Source organism: Acartia tonsa, chromosome 3, assembly GCF_053477335.1.
Source record: "Acartia tonsa isolate MP-2025a chromosome 3, ASM5347733v1, whole genome shotgun sequence".
Classification (NCBI taxonomy): Eukaryota; Metazoa; Arthropoda; class Copepoda; order Calanoida; family Acartiidae; genus Acartia; species Acartia tonsa.
The window spans coordinates 2802501-2820532 of record NC_137262.1 but is presented as its reverse complement, the minus strand read 5'-3'; the positions used below and the strand labels follow the sequence as shown (position 1 = coordinate 2820532).

Here is an 18032-nt window from a genome sequence, read left to right as displayed (position 1 = left end):
CTTTTGCTATTTGTAAATTTGTTGAATAGACGTTATTCCTGCAGCGTCCAACAGCAAGTGAATGGGGGGAAAAGGAGAATGTCACCTATTCAATTATTTGAAGAAAGGAGAAAGAAAGAAAGATAGATAGAGAGAAAGGGGAAGGGAGAAAAAGAGAGATAGTAGGAGATAGAAAGATAGCTAAACACATGAGTCAGCTTTTGGGAAATTTTGAGGATATTTTTGCCTGTTGGTGTGTATATGTACATATAAGGACTTGCTTTCTTATTAAAAATTTCCTTTATAAAGTTTTTATTTAAATAGGGTCTGTCCGTTTGTCCTTAACGAATAGCTCTGGTGGTTAAGCAGGCATGCTATAATAGTTACATCGTTTTCAAACTTTGCATTTTTATAATAATTAGGCATAATTTTGAAAGCATATCAACTATATAATCAAAACTCCGTATGTATGTTTGACATTTTTTAACTTGGTGTAGTTATCTTTAAAGCATAAAAACTTTATTGTGGAATTAAAATATCCTATACTTAGGCTATGAAATATAACAGAAACAAGGATGACAACAGCCATATTAGAGGCGGGCCATTTATATAATAAACATCTACAAGGATGAAAACATCTATAACACGCAATATAACAATCTATTTAATATACAATCCAGCAAGCATTAATAACAGCTATAGAACTTACTTTTTCTTCTTTACCTCCATTACAGACAGACGGACGGACAAAGTTAGTTGAAGACTATACGCCAATATATTATGGTATCTTTTAATAACTAATAATGAATAAAATAGTCAAATTAAGAACATGAATTTATTTTCTATGACATCCAAATATCTAAAAAATCATTTTTGAGTCAATATTTTTCACATTGGTATAATATATATATAAACAACAGATTCAGTACTAAAAAGTACTCATTTTAGGTTTTTCATACAATTTTATACTGACAATGGATTTGGTAAATAAAATTTCAACTAAAACCTTTATTTAGTCAAATTGATTTCTATACTTTAATGTGGCCTGTTAGACTTTGATTTTATTATCCTATCATATACGGTCGTAAGGTTTTTTGTCTGCAACTAGTGATTTGAACCGATTGAGTTCTCCCATTCAGGAAAGCTTCACATTATTTCCGAAATGGTTTTAGTCTAATTGATTTTTTAAGTCTTGGCTTGTTTTAGGCTATTTTTCTGCTTTACCAATCACTTTACAACTGCTAGTAATATTGAAATCTATTTGACTAAAACTGAAGGTCTATAACTACAGATATAATAATTATTAAGGTTTAACTATATGTATAATCTTTATATAATGGTACAACAAAATAGATATTTTAATAACTAATAATTCACTCCTCTGTGGAATAAGAATTTGAAATCTTAGAAAAAGCCCATGTTGGTGGATTATCAGAATAAATACAAGATGGAAGGGATATTGGACTGAAAATTATACTGGTACCCAAATATTCATATAAAAATTTAGGTACTTTTCAGTAAATTTGCATTGTTTCAATTCTTCCTGTCCAAACATTTTCACCAATAATTGCAATCTGTGGAAGGGTTATTTTTTGTTCATCGTTACATTATTTTATCGTCCATTGAATTATCCCTTTAGATCACTGCACTGTAGCAGAAAATAGCAGTTTTCATACTTGTATTCCAGCGAGTGGTGAATTAGAATAAAAAATCTTTTTTAAAAATTAACAAAATATTCTAGTTTTTTCATTGTTTTAATACTTTTAACCCCTAAATGATATTAGAGAGTTTAATATAAAAGTTTTAAGCCCTGATTAGAATTTTGAAATTTGAAAAGTTTAAATGGAAATTCTAAATATAAACCATTCAGTGAAAATTACAAACACTATCATTTTACCTTAAAATGATCCCTTTTTAAAGCCCTTCATAATCTTAAAAATTGCATGATTAATGGCAGTAAACTTTACTTAGAAAAAAAAATTACTTATAAGAATTGTTACCTAAATAATATGAGTTAGAACAAAAATTAAAAAGGGAAAATTTTCAACAAAAAATGTGATTATTTTTTGTTATCAAATAATTTTTTTAAAGTTTGAGAATAAAGGGGGAGGTAGGTTGTGCTAAAATTCAGTAAAGGTGTGAGTTTTAGGACTTAAAAACAATAGTAGAACGACAAAATTTATGTTAACTTAAAAAAATTGTCTATAGTTCTTTTCAATAAGGAACACACATATTTAGTGAATATTATAGTTTTACTACTGTTTTTAAGCCTTAAAACGGACACCTTTACGAAATTTAAGCACAACCTACCTCCCCATTTATAAATTTGAAAACAGTTTGAGCTAAAAGATTTAATAGTTTTAACAATAAACTAATAAATACAAAAATTAATAGGATATATAAAACTTTTTTTATTAGAATAAAATAAAATTTAAAAAAAAACATATTAATATCATTAATAAGTAATACTGAGATTCTTAAATTATTGTATAATATAAAAATATGGAAATCTATTAATTTGAATTTTAATAATGGATATTAGAATACGTGGATATTGTACCAGAGGAATTTTTGTGGTTAATTTAGGCTGTTAATATAGTAGTCAGATATTGGACAATACTTTCCTCCATGGTCATGGGCGGGGATGGGGTAAAGTCATAAGGAAAGGCGGAGTTAATTAGCCTTCTGTGAGAAATATTTTATCTAGTACTGCGAGAATTTCTTTCAATATCCACGTATTTTATATCCATCATTGTAAAGAGTTGAAACAAAATTTTACTTGGAATACGACATTTGGTCAGTGTGTCAAAAAAATGCTTAGAAAGAGTTAAGTTTAAATAAATGAAAAGGTAGATATCCAAATAATCATACAGGCAATAAAAAAATTAATACTTATAGTAGGGTTGGGGCGGATATCCGGTTTGGCCGGATATCCGGCAGATTTATAATGCCGGATAACCAGTAATTTGCCTGATATCCGGCGTTAGCAAGATATCCGGTATCCGGCAAAAAGAGTATCCAGCCCAACCCTAACTAATAGTTACTAGGCATCATACTAATTAAAGGGCAGTAATCATATATTTTTTTATAAAAAATTTAAACGCAAGAATAAACTTATGATAAAAAAGTAACATCTACTATTGCCCTATGAACAGATACAAGTACAAATATTCAACAATTTTAATCAATTTTAATCTTGAAATGTTTGTTTGTATTTCTTATTATATTAACCCACATTCTGCAGGGGTCTTAAGGGATAATTTTAATGTTAAATTAAATTTTTAATGATAATATTAATATTTTAAATGGCGTTTTATTAGCCCTAAACTATTTTACTTTAAGTCCCCTTGTTGCATTTTGTCAATAAAAAAGGCATTTTTCACATTTTTCTTTAACATATTAGATTATATATATATCTTTCTTAGAAAAACACATAGAAGTTGAAAAGGATTTAAATTCATTTTTTCTAATCCTATAATTGATTGTTTAAAATGATATATTATAATCTTTAAACCATATAATACATTGTAAAATTTGATTTAGATTTGGAAATTAGAATTTAAAAATTATGTTGATTTAATTAACATTAAAAAAATTTGACTAGTTATTTTGCTATCATTTCATTATAACTATAAGTATTGCATTTTAAATCATTATAATTATATTTTAGATCAACTGCAGTTCACGGTAAAATATTCCTGGTAACGAATATTTCCAAAAATCTATGAATTTTAAAGGCTGCTAGCTGCCAAACGGCTGAACGTACAGATCATTCCCGCACACCGTTTTAAGCGGCATAAGAAGGCCTACAAATAATCTGGAATTGCCATAAATCAATAATGCACAATTATCTCGCAGTGCAGAGAAATGCGCGAAAAATACCTATTTTACGCGTTTTTTCTTCAGTGAAGCTTTCCTTGTGCATCTTGGCTATTTCAGTTTATTTGTAGGCCTTCTTATGCCGCTTAATATGGTGTGCGGACATGATCTGTAGGTTCAGCCATTTGTCAGCTAGCAGCCTTTAAAATTCATAGATATTTGAAAATATTTGTTACCAGGAATATTTTACCGTGAACTGCAGTTGAGCCCATATTTTATACTATTTATAATCTTATTGTAATTCGAACATCATGTGGTGTACAATTGAACTATGTTTTTTTTCACTTTTTAAAAGCGAAGCTTTTCTATAATTAGGGTATGTACACGTAAGTCCGTCCGAACGCAACTAGTAGCTCTAAACGTTAATTTAGGCATGTCGAACTTGCATTATTAGTCCTTTGACAGTTAGGTACGATTTAGGAAGCGTAGCAACTCTATCATCGTTACTAGAAAGTTCGTATGTCCATGTAATTATCCTAATCATCTGATTGATTCCTAGGACATCAAGTCCGCTTATTAAGTTCTGAAACTCTACAAGTGTTAATGTTCGATAGTCCTTCCGTCTGATTTAAGAGCTTCGCTTTTATGGATGTTATCATCCTTGTTTCACTTTTTCATCATTCTTCAATGTTTTCACTGTTTTTTTTTTGCTTCCACAAAAAGTATTTTTTTTTTGCTGACTTGCTCAAAACTTTGTCTCTTTCACTCTTATCTCACAGAAACTTTCATTTATCCATTTTATTTTTGTTGTTGTTGGTGTTGGAACCATTTTTTGCACTTCTGGGTAGGGTTTTGCATTAACCTAAAATATAAATTTTATTAGCCTTATATAAAAGTAACAGGATGCCTTGTCTGTTTGTTTGTGTTCTAAAGGATCTCGCTAACCTCTGATCCAATATGATCCTCCTTTACAATGTAGCTTCTCATGGGGAAGGTTCATAATTATTTTGGGGGAGGATAACACTCTCCTCTATAGAAACAAGGATGACAACATCCATAAAAGCGAAGCTCTGAAACGGACGTACGGAAGGACCGACCCTAATTATAGAAAAACTTCGCTTTTAAAAATGACCTCACATAATTTTTCCTATCTTTTGAAACCTTTTCTAATTATATAATTCGTGGAAATTGTTCTTTTTAATTTGATAAGATACATGATTTTTCAAAATTGCTCAGAACCTTTATCCGAAGTTATACTATTTATAAATAGCGGCGTCGCCCCAAGTCTGTAAGGGCTTTAGTTTTTTGAGGGGAAATTTTTCATTTCTTAATTTTATTTTATGTATTTTTATACTCTTTTAATTTTTGTCCCACCCCCCAACAAAATAGCTTAAAACTAGTATCGATTTCATTAAAAAGTAGAGCCCAATCGAGATCTTAAGCTTCAGATGGACAGACGAATGGACAGACACTATTCTACTTTATATTATGAATATCAATTCGTGTAGTAAGCTTGTATTTGTCAATTTTAAGTCTTGAAACACCTTGAACAAATTCTTTTGTTTCAAATACTTTCATTGTTGAAGAATTGTTAGAATAAGAAATTGAGAAAGCGTGCTATAGTAAATCTAATTTTAAGAAGGTAAATCTAATATATTGTCTACATACATAATTCATGCAGTTATGGCTTTGTAGCGTAGCTAATATATATAGACAAGTCATCTTTGTAGGTACATATGTTGTTGGTTTGGTTTACTTGATTTAAACAAAGCATTTGATTCAAATTGTCAATTTGAAACGGACGTACTGACATTTTGTTGTTGTTTTTTCCAGATGCGATTGATAATGAGTATTTTTTACTTGAAATATATTTCGGAATGATGAAGTAGACTTTTTTCCTTTTAAATTGGGTTGAGAAAGATTTATAACTGAATAGTTTTTGACATTTTGGTAACTATTATAGAGTAGCTACGCTTTACAAATCGTACCTAACTACTAGAGGAATCACCATGCAAAGTTTGAAATCGATAAGATAATTCTAATTTCTAACATGCCTAAATTGACGAAAAAGCTATCCGTTTCTAGACGGACGGACGTACGGACCGACCCTAATTATACAAAAGCATCGTTTTTAAAAATATGTAATTTTCATTCCAGTAACAAACAAAATATAATGTTAACACAGGCAGGGACGTGACATCAAACCGAAAAATAAATAGCAACTCAAAGTTATATAAACACATTCTCTCATTCAATGTCTTATCCCTTAAGATCCCTGACTATTACATAGCTGTACCACTTTTTCTATATAAACAAATATATGAACACTGTCCAACTTTTAAGAAAATAAATAAAACTTTTTCCTCTTTGTTGCTTTCTGTGAATAACAGGGATTTTAAAGGATTAGACAATGGATGATAAACCACTATACAACACGATTGTAGGCTAAAATAATTAGTTGAAAATTTTGGACACTACTTATTCAGAGCAGACCAATCAAAAATCAATAAAAATTTCCAAAGTTTATGTGCTAACAAAGAAGATAATGCGGTTATTCAACTTTGGGACCCATTGTAATTTATAGTCCAATGTCCCCTCCCTCCCTGGTGAAATAGGATTGTTGGTTAGTTTCAAAGTTATGGAGTCGAATTTATTTCTTGTTACAATTGGAAAAGAACAATTTCAGGGATCTTAAGGGATAAGACAATGGGGTATTCCTATCCAGTTTTTTGTTTAGCCTATAAATATTCATTCCTAAACAAAAAAACTGGATAGGAATATCATTCTCATTTAAACAATAACTCATTTTTATGCTAAAATGTGGTCTAATTTTTGTTTTTAATTTTCAGTTTTCTCCCTGAGGTAGTAATTTATTTCCCTGAGGTAATTATGCTTTCTTTTAGTAATTAACAAAACTTCTAAAATCTTCAACAACAAAAAAATTGAAAATCTTCAATGTATAGACATGGGAACTTCAGTCTTGCAAGGCTTGTGGTGCAGAACTGAGATTCTGTTCACCGGTTGCCATCGATGCTTGTGGTGCAGAACTGAGATTCTGTTCACCGGTTGCCGTGCTCAGGGGAAAAAAATGACTACCTCAGAGATAAAAATGACTACCTTGGGGATAAAAATGACTACCCCAGGGAAATAAATGATACCCCAGGGAAATATATGATACATCAGGGAAATAAATGACTACCTCAGGGAGAAAAAAAGAATATTTACATCCACTATTTAAGGGGTCGTTTATGTGAGAATGAAAATTTATATCCTCTGTAATGAAGAATAAAGATTAGCCCTTCTATACTTTTTCGATACTATACTAACATTTTTAGGATTAGAAATAAATGATATTGTTCCTTTTAGGTTAGGTTAGGTTAAGTTAGAGTTGACAGACCTTCACTAGAGTAGTTAAAATGTTTTTTAAATGTCTCAAAAATTAAACGTTTTTGATTTTTTTTATATTATGGGTTAATTTTTTAGAGGAAAAAAGAAATGTTTTAACATTTATAGAAAAGAAAATATAAGAAATCTAGGTTCAGGTTAAATCTAATCCCAGGACCAAAGGCGAAATTTTATATTCTTTAGATCTTTGAGTTCTTTTCTTGATTACCCTCTCAATATTCACAAAAATAAAACACACACACACATTCTTATACACAAATAAATGTCTATAAAAATACAGTCACTTTCAAAATATATATGGTTTATAATTTTAGCACCCTTTTTCTCCCAAAAAGATTATTTTTTTTGGCTATAGGAAAAATTGGCTTAAATTCTTGACTAATTTCTTTATATAATGAAGAAAAAACTGAGAGGCGGTAACCTCCCCCAAAGTAGTTATAAAACTTGCAGGACCTAAAAGAAGATACACCGTAAAGGACAACCATATCGGTTCAGCTTTAAGCGATATCCTTCGGTACACAGACAGACACATATCATGTTACTTTTACACAGTTGTCCCTGTTTAAATCATTTTTATAAGCATTTATTTTTATTTGAACACTTTTATACATTTTGAGATGTGTATTTTATTGGCCCAGATTTTAAGCAAATTGTATCAAATTGAGAGATAGAGATATGTGAATTGGTAATTCCATTAAAATATTGGATTTATCATCATACAGGACAAAGCATTTTAGAATGAAAGTCATAAATTTTCCCAAATATTTATAGTCCGTAAAAAAAAAATATTTTTTCAAATTTCTGGCATTTAACCTCAATTTAAATATTAAAGAAATAGCGAAAAACTATGTATGAATTTATGTGAATTAATTCTGTTAAATCTAAACCATATACAATTTATAATTTTTCTTTTTATTTCATCAACTATTGAATTATTTGAAAATTCTTAAATTTTCTTTTTTACATGAAGGTAAATTAAATTGTCGATTTCAAAGGTCTAGAAGATTAATTTATTTTCAATTGTCCCAAACCCAATTCCCTAATAAAAAGTAAAATGAAAATTTATTTAAGTATCTCATTACATCCTAATATCCTTTTATTATCTGCATTGACCCAACATTAAAACTTTATGAGGCCTCATGGTTTTCTTCAAATCCAACAAATTATTGAAAACAGCTATATTGATATTTTAGAATTGTTTTCTTCTTGTAAATGCCATATTTCAGAAGATGCTGAAAAATAGCAAAAAAACAAAATCCATTGCGTTCCTTATTGGAAGAAAATGCGGTAAAATGATTTTAGTTAATTTAACCAAAAATTCCAGTAGTTAGGAAATGTTCAAAAATTATTCAAAAAAATTTTGGGGGATGTTTCACAGAAAATGTGTAAAATAGGATAATCTCTAATAACTACAAATATTAATGTTCTTAAAATAAACAGAAAAATAAATCCTGCCATTTTGATTGGACACCCCACCTTTGAGGAATATTGAAACATATGTATTGAATGTTAAGCATTTCAAATTTTATGAATATTGCATTAGAAACTATTTTGCAATTTAAAAATTTATATCTTGAAAATGTGGAACATTTGGAAATGATTTTTGGTTGTAATATAAAACAAATAAACTTAATTTTAATTTAATAAAGTAAAACAGACCAAAAAATCTCAGCAGTTTCCCTCAAAGTACCTAGTAAAGCACAGAAACCACTCTTTATTTTGGAATAAATTGTAAATAAGGAGGTATGGTACAGTAAAGAGAAAAAATCCGTGTTTTCAACTAATTTCATTTATTAATTGGAATATCGATTTGCCAAGGAGGGGATGTTCCTCCCACAACCCCAAAAATAGCCTAAAAATATGGCATGTTTGGTATGTATATTTCCTAAAGAGTCTTGTCAATATAAATAAATGTTGTTTATCTTATGAAAATGACAGATGATGCAGGATGTAAAATTGGCAAGAAATAGATGTAAAATTGGCAAGAAATAGATGTAAAATTGACAATTTTGGATGTATAAATGCCTGTGTTAGATGTATTTATGGCGGTTTCTTTAAGTATGGCTGTATTTTTAGCAGAGTTTTTTACATTTTGACAAAAAAACATCCAGATGTATTTCTGCCAGTTGCAGGAACGCCATGTACATAATAGCCTTTAGGGTATTGGGTACATGAGTTGGATTCTAAAACCCAACCAAACACATTTATTTAGCTTCCCTCTAAAGTAGCTTCAGACAAAAAAAATCCTTACTACTTATATTATAAGATATAAATGTTACCTAAATGAATCTAGAGTGAGGGGAAAGCAAGGAAGGTGAGGAGAGCCGCCAAGCTGAGGATGGTCAGGGTGTTGCTCTGCCCGACAAGATCCATAGCTCCACATGTTGTCCTAGATAGAGATCCATTTCTAGAGCAGGAATAGTTTACAGTATTTAACATTTTTTTGTAGGATATTTAGATTTTTGAATTATGATTTAAATTACCTATATAATAATAATAGTGCCTATAAAACAAATGACGTCATACAATACAAATGACCAATGATAGGCTAGACTAAATTACCAATAGCAGGTCAGTATACATTAATTGACCAATGGTAGGCAAGTATACATTTTAATTGACCAATGGTAGGCAAATATAAATTTTAATTAACCAATGGTAGGACAGTATAAATTCTATTTGACCAATGGTAGGTAAGCATGACGTCATTTTTTATAGGCTCCAAAAAATGCTACTTATCCCTTCTTTAAAGTTAAATTACTGATTGAAAAGTTTGATATTAAATTACCCAAAGTTTTTGTGCTAACGAAGAAGATAAAACTTTGGGTACCAGTGTAATATACAGCCCAATGTCCACTCACTCCCCGATAATAAATAACCCATCTGGTGTGTTGTTGTACCTGTTTGAGTTGATTGAGTGCAGGGGGTAGAAGTCACAGAATGGAAGTCCATCAAGGAAGAGGGAGAGTAGCTGGTGGGGGAAACAGTGCGCGAATACCGCGGAATTCTCGTCACAATCCACCTGAAATAATTGATTGATTGGTCTAAATAAAGCGAACTTTTTATGAGGATTCCTACACCAATTAAAATTTAATAAGAGTAGGAGTTCTATAATCATTAATAACAGGTAGGTTTATTTAAAACCTGCTATTTTCAGACACCAATTTTTTACAAAATGGATTATCCTTTTGATTCTTTTTTATGGTGATTTCTAAGGCAAAAAGGGGTAAAATTTATAAGCAAAACTTTCTATAGTCTTAAATATTTCTTTACTAGAGTTGGCTCGATATAACTATCTCCCTATTGGCTAGTTTTCTATATATATGCATATCTATTTCTCAATAAATCTATTTTCCTCACCCGGCATTACTATTTAAACGGAAGTAAATATTTAATAATTTAAATGATCTTAAAAAGATTTTTTTAATTATATTTTTTTCTTTACATTACCATCACCAAAGGGTTTATTATATGATTACAATTTTAGTTTAATATTTGAACACACAAAGTGTCGCCACAATCAAATTCTATTAAAACAGAGTTTTCTTAAATTAGTTATATTATAAGTTTAAATTTTCTTTTTTATGATTAGAAATTAAATACTTCATTATAATGTAAATAGCAACATGGAATGAAAAAAATGAATTTATTTTTAATAAAGTAAAATAATGGGTCTTATCGTTCTGGGCAATGAGAGTTTATTATGGATTATTGGAGCACTATGAGTTTTCAACGAATATTCCTTGGAGAACTTGAGCTCATTTATAGACATTTATTTCCTATATAGATCTGACATGGATCTTGAAGCAATTAAGCAGGCCGTTTTGAACATGTTAAAAATTGGAAGATTTCATTAAATAAAAGTTATCGCAAATATACTTAGTAAATAAAGAATCCTATATTATTTGCAATTTTACAAGACATGAACATAAAATTCAGTTTAGACTTCTAAATAATTATTCTTCAAGTGATGACACTTTATTTAGATATCCTAATATATAAAGTAGTAGCCCTTTTTTGTCTGTTGCGAATGATCTTGCTAAACGCTGAACCGATATGGTCCTCCTTACTAGTGAAGCTACTTATAGGTCTCGGGATAGTTTCAGACTATTTTGTTTTTATAAAAAGTCCGGGTAGGTATGGTTTTAGGATATTTTTCTGACCCTTCCATATTCCTTAGATATAGTGCACCCAGATGCTAGGGGCGCAGTAGCTATTAAAAGTATAAAGAAAAAGAAAACTCAAGCTTGAAACAAAAAGTTTAATCCTGAATGATGAAATATATATATCAGTTGAAACCAGGCCCTTTCATTGCTTAGAAAATATCACAATAGAATTATCCTAGAGCTTTCAAACCTTTCTTGTATAAAATCACAAAAAGCGGAGTGGGCATAGTTTTAAGTAATATTCTTTTCTTCATTGAACAACATGACATATCTATAATACAAAGTAGAACGATGTCTGTCTATCTGTTTGTTTGTTTCTTTGTACTGAAGAATCTCGCCAACCGATGAACCGATTGGGTTCTCCTTTACAGGGTAGCTTCTCACAGGTCCCGGGAAGGTTTATAACTATTTACAAAAAATGTAAATAACCCCTCCCAAAAACAAAAAAAAAAAATTCCTTTTCAAACTAAAATTAAAATAGTCAGGTCGACTAACCCACCCCCCCCCCCCCCATAAAAAAATCCCCCTCCCCCATAGCCCATAGAGGCTAGGAGCGAAGCCACGAGATATATTTAAAAGTAAAAGAAAGTCTACCAAACGATCTTGCTAACCACTGAACCTAATTGGGTTTGCTTTACATTAAAGCATATGGATGGTTTAAAACTATTTGGGGGAGGGTAAAGAATTTTGTCTGCCTTTTAAGTTTTTTACTACTTGGTCTTTTTCAGGCTAAATATCTATTGCGTTCCAGACTTCTGGGAATAACAGCTTGGTCTTTACTGGATGGAGAGGAAAAAGAGAGAGGATGGTATGGGCTTTAAAATAAATTATGTGTTAAAATGTTATAGTGGGGCCTTTGAATTGAGTAAGGTTGCTAATAAAACGTTCAAGAGAGATAGGTTGGAGGAGTGATAATAGGGCAATATTAACCCTCTTCCTATCATATACTTGTATTTAAACCTTAAAAAGGGGGTCATCTTTTGCGTATTTTCTGTGAAGATGGTTGTATACTTTTAGTCATATGCTCTCATTTAGTCAAACTGTTCTTAATTATGATAAAGAATATTCTTCTTTTAATATGGCTACAAGATATTTTTCAAAATAGTATAACAAGGGTGACCACATCCATAAGTAATGAATCACACTTATTTTTATTAATCACATTTAGATATCACTAGATTTACTAGATGCTCTTTGGTACGAATTATCTTCGCCAAAAAATCAGCTAAAACTAACATTTTCCCATGCGTTATGGATTTATAGACGAACAGACAGACGGACAATTAAAGTGATTTAATAGATTTGTTACTACAAGCATTTCAACATTTTCACTCTGCTATTTCTATATCTATTTCAATGTTCTAACTCTAAATACAAAAGGGGCAATGCTAGACAAATATAATAGGGAAGGAATAAGGCTTGTGTCTGACAACTTGCACTTTTGCTTCAACACCAGAATTTCATTCCAAAATTGATCAGACAAAAACATATTGAATTTCTGTATATATTCATCCATACCATAATATTGGATTTGACTTTGATATATATTCAATTTCAGATGACAAATTTAATCTCTTCACATATCCGACTATCTGTCTTAATGTCTACCTATCTGGGTTTTTTTTTGTCTAGAAGTGACTAAAGCCAGATTGAATTTTTAACTAAAATTTTATTACTTTATATTTTACGAGCGGTTACGCCACTAGAGGCCTGGCGAAGCCGCTAGTTAAATGATATTACCTCAATGCCTGTATCACAATGATAGGGTGACACTATACGGTACTGTGCGAACACAAAGTAGATAGAATCGCTGGATTTCCACCGCTTTAATTGTACATTTATACTGGAGTTGCTCTCGGCGTGCCATTGGGCTATCTCCTCAAACCCATACATTACATAACCTAAAAAAGATAAAAGTTTAGCAAACTCTAGCAATAACGCTTTTTATTGAAATCAATTGTAATACATTTAAAATGGAACTGGTTTTTGCGTGCCATTGGGCTATCTCCTCAAAGCCATACATTACATAACCTAAAAAATAAAAGTTTAGCAAGCTCTAGCGGTTGTACAAAGAACTTAATTGTAAAATATTTAAACCAATGCCTCTTATGACCTATAAACTATTTAATTCTATCCAGCGGATGATTTTTAAACTTAATAATATTTTAATTTGAATTTGGAATCTGTTTAAAGAATTTTGTTATTTAATTAATTTAGGCTAGGTTAATGGTTAAAATAGCCCTCCAGGGATAGTATTCATTTATAAAAAAAGCCCCTAAGGGTCAGAGCCCCCTGAAACTTGAAATATCTTTAGAATCCCAACGTAGAAAATTAAAGATGGCATCTTTAGACACAAGGTCGCATGTACTTTCCAATTTGTGCACATATGTAAAAATGATACTGAATCTATAGGAACCTAAAATACTAAGAAACATTTTTTGTTTATTATATAAATATGTTTGTCATACTTTATTCATGTTCATTCATTGTCATACCAAGAACTGTTACACATAATTAATTTGAACAAATTTCATTTTGTACATTATGAAAATGTGTAATTCTGTCTAATTAATTTTACATAATTGATAATTGAGTAGAATGTAATAAAATTTTCTACATTGCAAATTTTTAGTTATTCAAAATATTTAAGTAAGATTAAATGTATTTTTGCAATTTGCAAAGGATAAGAATCTACAATAACAAATCTTTAAAAATGATAAGCCAATGAGAGAGAGTGAAATAGATACAAAGTATTTTTAATTTAGTTTTAACGTGGAATTTATATTTACTGATAAATGCTATTTTTTTTTAAATATCACATAATTTGGATTAAAAATCTTGATTAAAACCCACACAGATATTCAAAGATGTCAAATAAAATAATGCCACCAAATTAGTCTTCAAATTTTGCAAAATTGTGAGCCTGTAATCTCAAAGAAAATTTTTATACTAATGAAGAAAAATAATAATATGTTTCCATTTGATAGCAGTTATATTCAAAGCAGACCAATTAATGGCCAATACATCCCAACACAAACTCTAATAGAGTAACTTTGCTACAAAAAAAACAGCAATTTGTTTTATAACAATTTCAATTCTAAGAAACCATACAGTCTTATCAAATTACAATTTTATTGTATTGAATTTAATTTATTTTATATAAATAAAAGTTAAATAGAAAATGATATTTATACAATTCTTTACACAAAACCCATTATTTTTGCATAAAATGTAATAAAATAAAATTTATGTTTCTTGAAGTTTTGTAATATTTGCATATATTTTGTTTCCTATGCATTTATTCATCCTATCTGTCTTAATAATAATTTATTATCCTAATTTTCTGATAAATATTCTGCTGAGTTTTTTATTTCAAGAAAGTTTAGGCTCAATGACCTAATGCTTTAATTCACTGATTTTCTAATTTTTTTTACAATTTCTATTATATTTCCTTCAACAAACATTACAAAATTAAATGATAGGTATTCTCCATTACTTAATGTAATTTATTTTCATTTAATCATAAAATTCTAGAATATTTTTAAAATTTATTGTTTTTTATTAAAAGTTGAAGAAAAATGCAAAAAGTAAAATCCAAAATTGTGAATTCAAGTTTGCAACCAACTTGAAGTTGAAGTTTAATATTAGGATTTCATTCCTAATACTCAATGCATTGTTTATATTACTCAATTTATGCATTTTGTTTCATTCCAATAAAGCTGGATTTCAATATTTTTTCATGTTGAAGAGTGAAATTTAAGTATTTTCTTATTTTTATCAATTATGATAATGGATTTTAACAAGGACACATAAGTAGGGAAGAATCATCATTAGAGTAAAAAGAGAATGAAAGATATGTTACTTGCATGTTACTTTATTCCAAACAAGGTAATCCTATTATTTTATTTAGATTTTTTTCATTAGCTCAAGATTTCAATCACTACTTAACTGAATGAGTTCTCTTTTGTAGAGAATTTGTACATTGGTTACAGTTGGTTTTAGGCTATTCTATTCTGAGATTTGAGTCTTGGTATGGTTTAAGGCTATTTTTATGTTTTTACTTTCCACTTCAAACAGAATACAGATGCTAGGAGCGCAGCTTCTAATACTTAAATGTTGAAACTGTGATGAATATTTGAAATTATGTAATAGATATGTGTGTTGGTCTGAGATATAACCAAATTCTACATTTGTATTCAAAGAGTTTGCCATGATATTTGTAAAGTTAGTTTCACAAAACAACAATATGTTTTGCTAACAAAAGTTATCACATATTACATAAAAATTTTATTATCATGTTACTTATTTTTAAGAAATTATCATAATAAAATATATTCAATAACAAATTCTTCGGAAGAATTTATACTTTGAAAATGTCTTAAATGACTAAAAATACTTTCATTTAAGAATATATGCTTTTGCCAAATCAATTCTATGACTGCATTGTTGGATGACCATCTATTTGTCCAGATATACAGCCACACATCTCAGTTTCACATACTTAGTTAAATACAAAACTTTGCAAAATGTAGACTTAAACTTACCATTTTTCAAAATTGCCTAAATTTACTTTCTGTAAATGTATCAAAATCTAAAAAAAAAATCTTACCAAAGAACAAGTTATTATTTTTTTTAAATAAAATTATTTATCATTATTCTTAATTTCAATTTCGTAACTTAGTTTAACTCCAATGAAAAAAATATGATCATAACTTGTCTGTTAGATTTTTTAGTAATCTGGTCAGTATCTTTTTAATCATAAATACTAATTAATTTTTTTCATTAATAATTCTTTTCTAAAAGAAATCCTTCCTTTCATCACCAATTTATTATCTGTCTGTATCAAAAAAGTAATAATATATGTATAAAAGTAAAGCATATGAAACTTTATTAAAAAGATATATGTTTGGAAAAAGAATGCTTTCCATATTCTTTCAAAATACCAACAAGGATCTTAGCTCATAAGAATTTAACAACTTTCATTTTTAAATTGATATTTAAAATCTAGCTTATTGTATGGTTTTGAATTTACATTTTAACAAAGTTTTTCTAAGACGAATTTTCAGCAACAAAAATGTTTAACATATTCTAATAATTGAATTCATTGTCTTCATTGTACTATCTGACTTTTGAGATAAAAACTATTCCATAGTCTATATTTATCCACTTAACTAAATCTTCTTTATATTTCTCTCTCTATAACTTTCTTAGTATAAGAACAAGTATGTCTGTATATAAAAGTGTAAAGCTTTGTTTAAAGAACTTTGGATCTTCTCATAACAGTTCAGTTTTAGGTGAAGATAATGTGTTAGTATTCTGTTATGTTAATGATTTTAGTGGCTTTAGAAATATCTTTATGAGAGAGAAAAAGGTCTCTTGAGTGTGTTACATAAGCCCAACTTTTATATCTATTGATAGAGTAAATTCATGCTTTAGATAAAACTATCTATCTATCAATATTATCTATTTTATTTCTATTATCTTAAACTTTTCTTTTTTAATGAAATTGTAACATTGGGAAATATCTACATGCTCTTAACCTATTAAAGACTAGTCTTAGACCAAAGTATAGATAACGTAGAATCAAAATTTATCTGTCTATCAATTTAAGAGATCTTACACTAAACAAAATACATTTGTTTAGGGGAAACTTCTGTGTCATTGTAATCTAAATCTGATATTTAGGAATTAGGCACCCGAAGAAAATAATAAATAATCATTGAGACAGAATGATTTTTTTCAGCACATTTACATAGATTAATGTATTTGTAAATTAAGAAAAACCAGGTGTGTACAGCTCTTTGAGGTGACTCAACCCTTATCCCTGCTAATATTATTTTGAAAACAAATAAAAGATATTGTGTACCTATCTCGACATAAAACCTGTGTATAAGAACCAAGGACAAATACAACAAGGATGACAATATCCATAAAATTAAATTATAAAAAATTTCTATGTGTTCATGTGATAATTTGTTGCTTCTTTAGAAATATTATTTACCCAATTTTTTAAAAGCGAAGCTTTTCTATAATTAGGGTCGGTCCGAACGTCCGTTAAAGATGGATAGCTTAATGTCCGTTTGTCCTACCGTTCCAGAGCTTCCCTTTTATGGATGTTGTCATCCTTGTTTTAATATGATACTGAGTATCTCTCATAGCTCACACATAGAATAAATGTTTGATAAAATTCGCAGGCTCAAACCCACAAAAGAAAATTGATAGTGAAATTTGTTAGTTTCTGTGTAGTAAATGTTGTCACAAATATAGGTATTAAATAAATATTTTTGCTTGTTAATGTTTCCATCTGTGAAAAAAAACATCAAAATAAGAAAAATCTCTTTTTTTCTTTCTCTTTAAAAAGTAAATAAAATGAATTTTAGAGAAGCTTTGCTGTTTGAGACAGGCAGACAGAAAAATATAAAATATGTGCTTCAATCATCCATATCTTATATTTTTATGATCAACATACGTTTTCCAGACAAAAGGTTTCACAGATTTTTTTTACTAGAAAGAGTTGAAAATTTACAGGTTTAATGCAGAATAAAAAAAATCAAATACAATGAGATTCAACATTCCACGTCTTGGGTGTTTATTAAAGTTTAACCCCTGACAAAAAAAATCAAAGGGGGCATTTGTTTTAAGGGGTACCAACCCCAGAAATAG

At 29.2% G+C, this 18032-nt stretch overlaps 1 protein-coding gene across 1 annotated transcript in view; it reads right to left on the bottom strand.

Annotated features, from left to right (window-relative positions):
- Positions 1 to 800: 800 nt before the first annotated feature.
- The window catches only part of LOC145313062 (uncharacterized), a 47354-nt gene continuing 30122 nt past the window's right edge, over positions 801 to 18032 (bottom strand). The window contains exons 7-10 of the mRNA XM_080152319.1: positions 13110 to 13270; positions 10104 to 10225; positions 9483 to 9592; positions 801 to 4660 (exon numbers count right to left, since the gene is read on the bottom strand). Of these exons, the coding sequence (XP_080008445.1) occupies positions 9493 to 9592; positions 10104 to 10225; positions 13110 to 13270 (383 nt within the window). The 3' untranslated portion in view covers positions 801 to 4660; positions 9483 to 9492. The remainder of the gene's footprint in view (positions 4661 to 9482; positions 9593 to 10103; positions 10226 to 13109; positions 13271 to 18032) is intronic.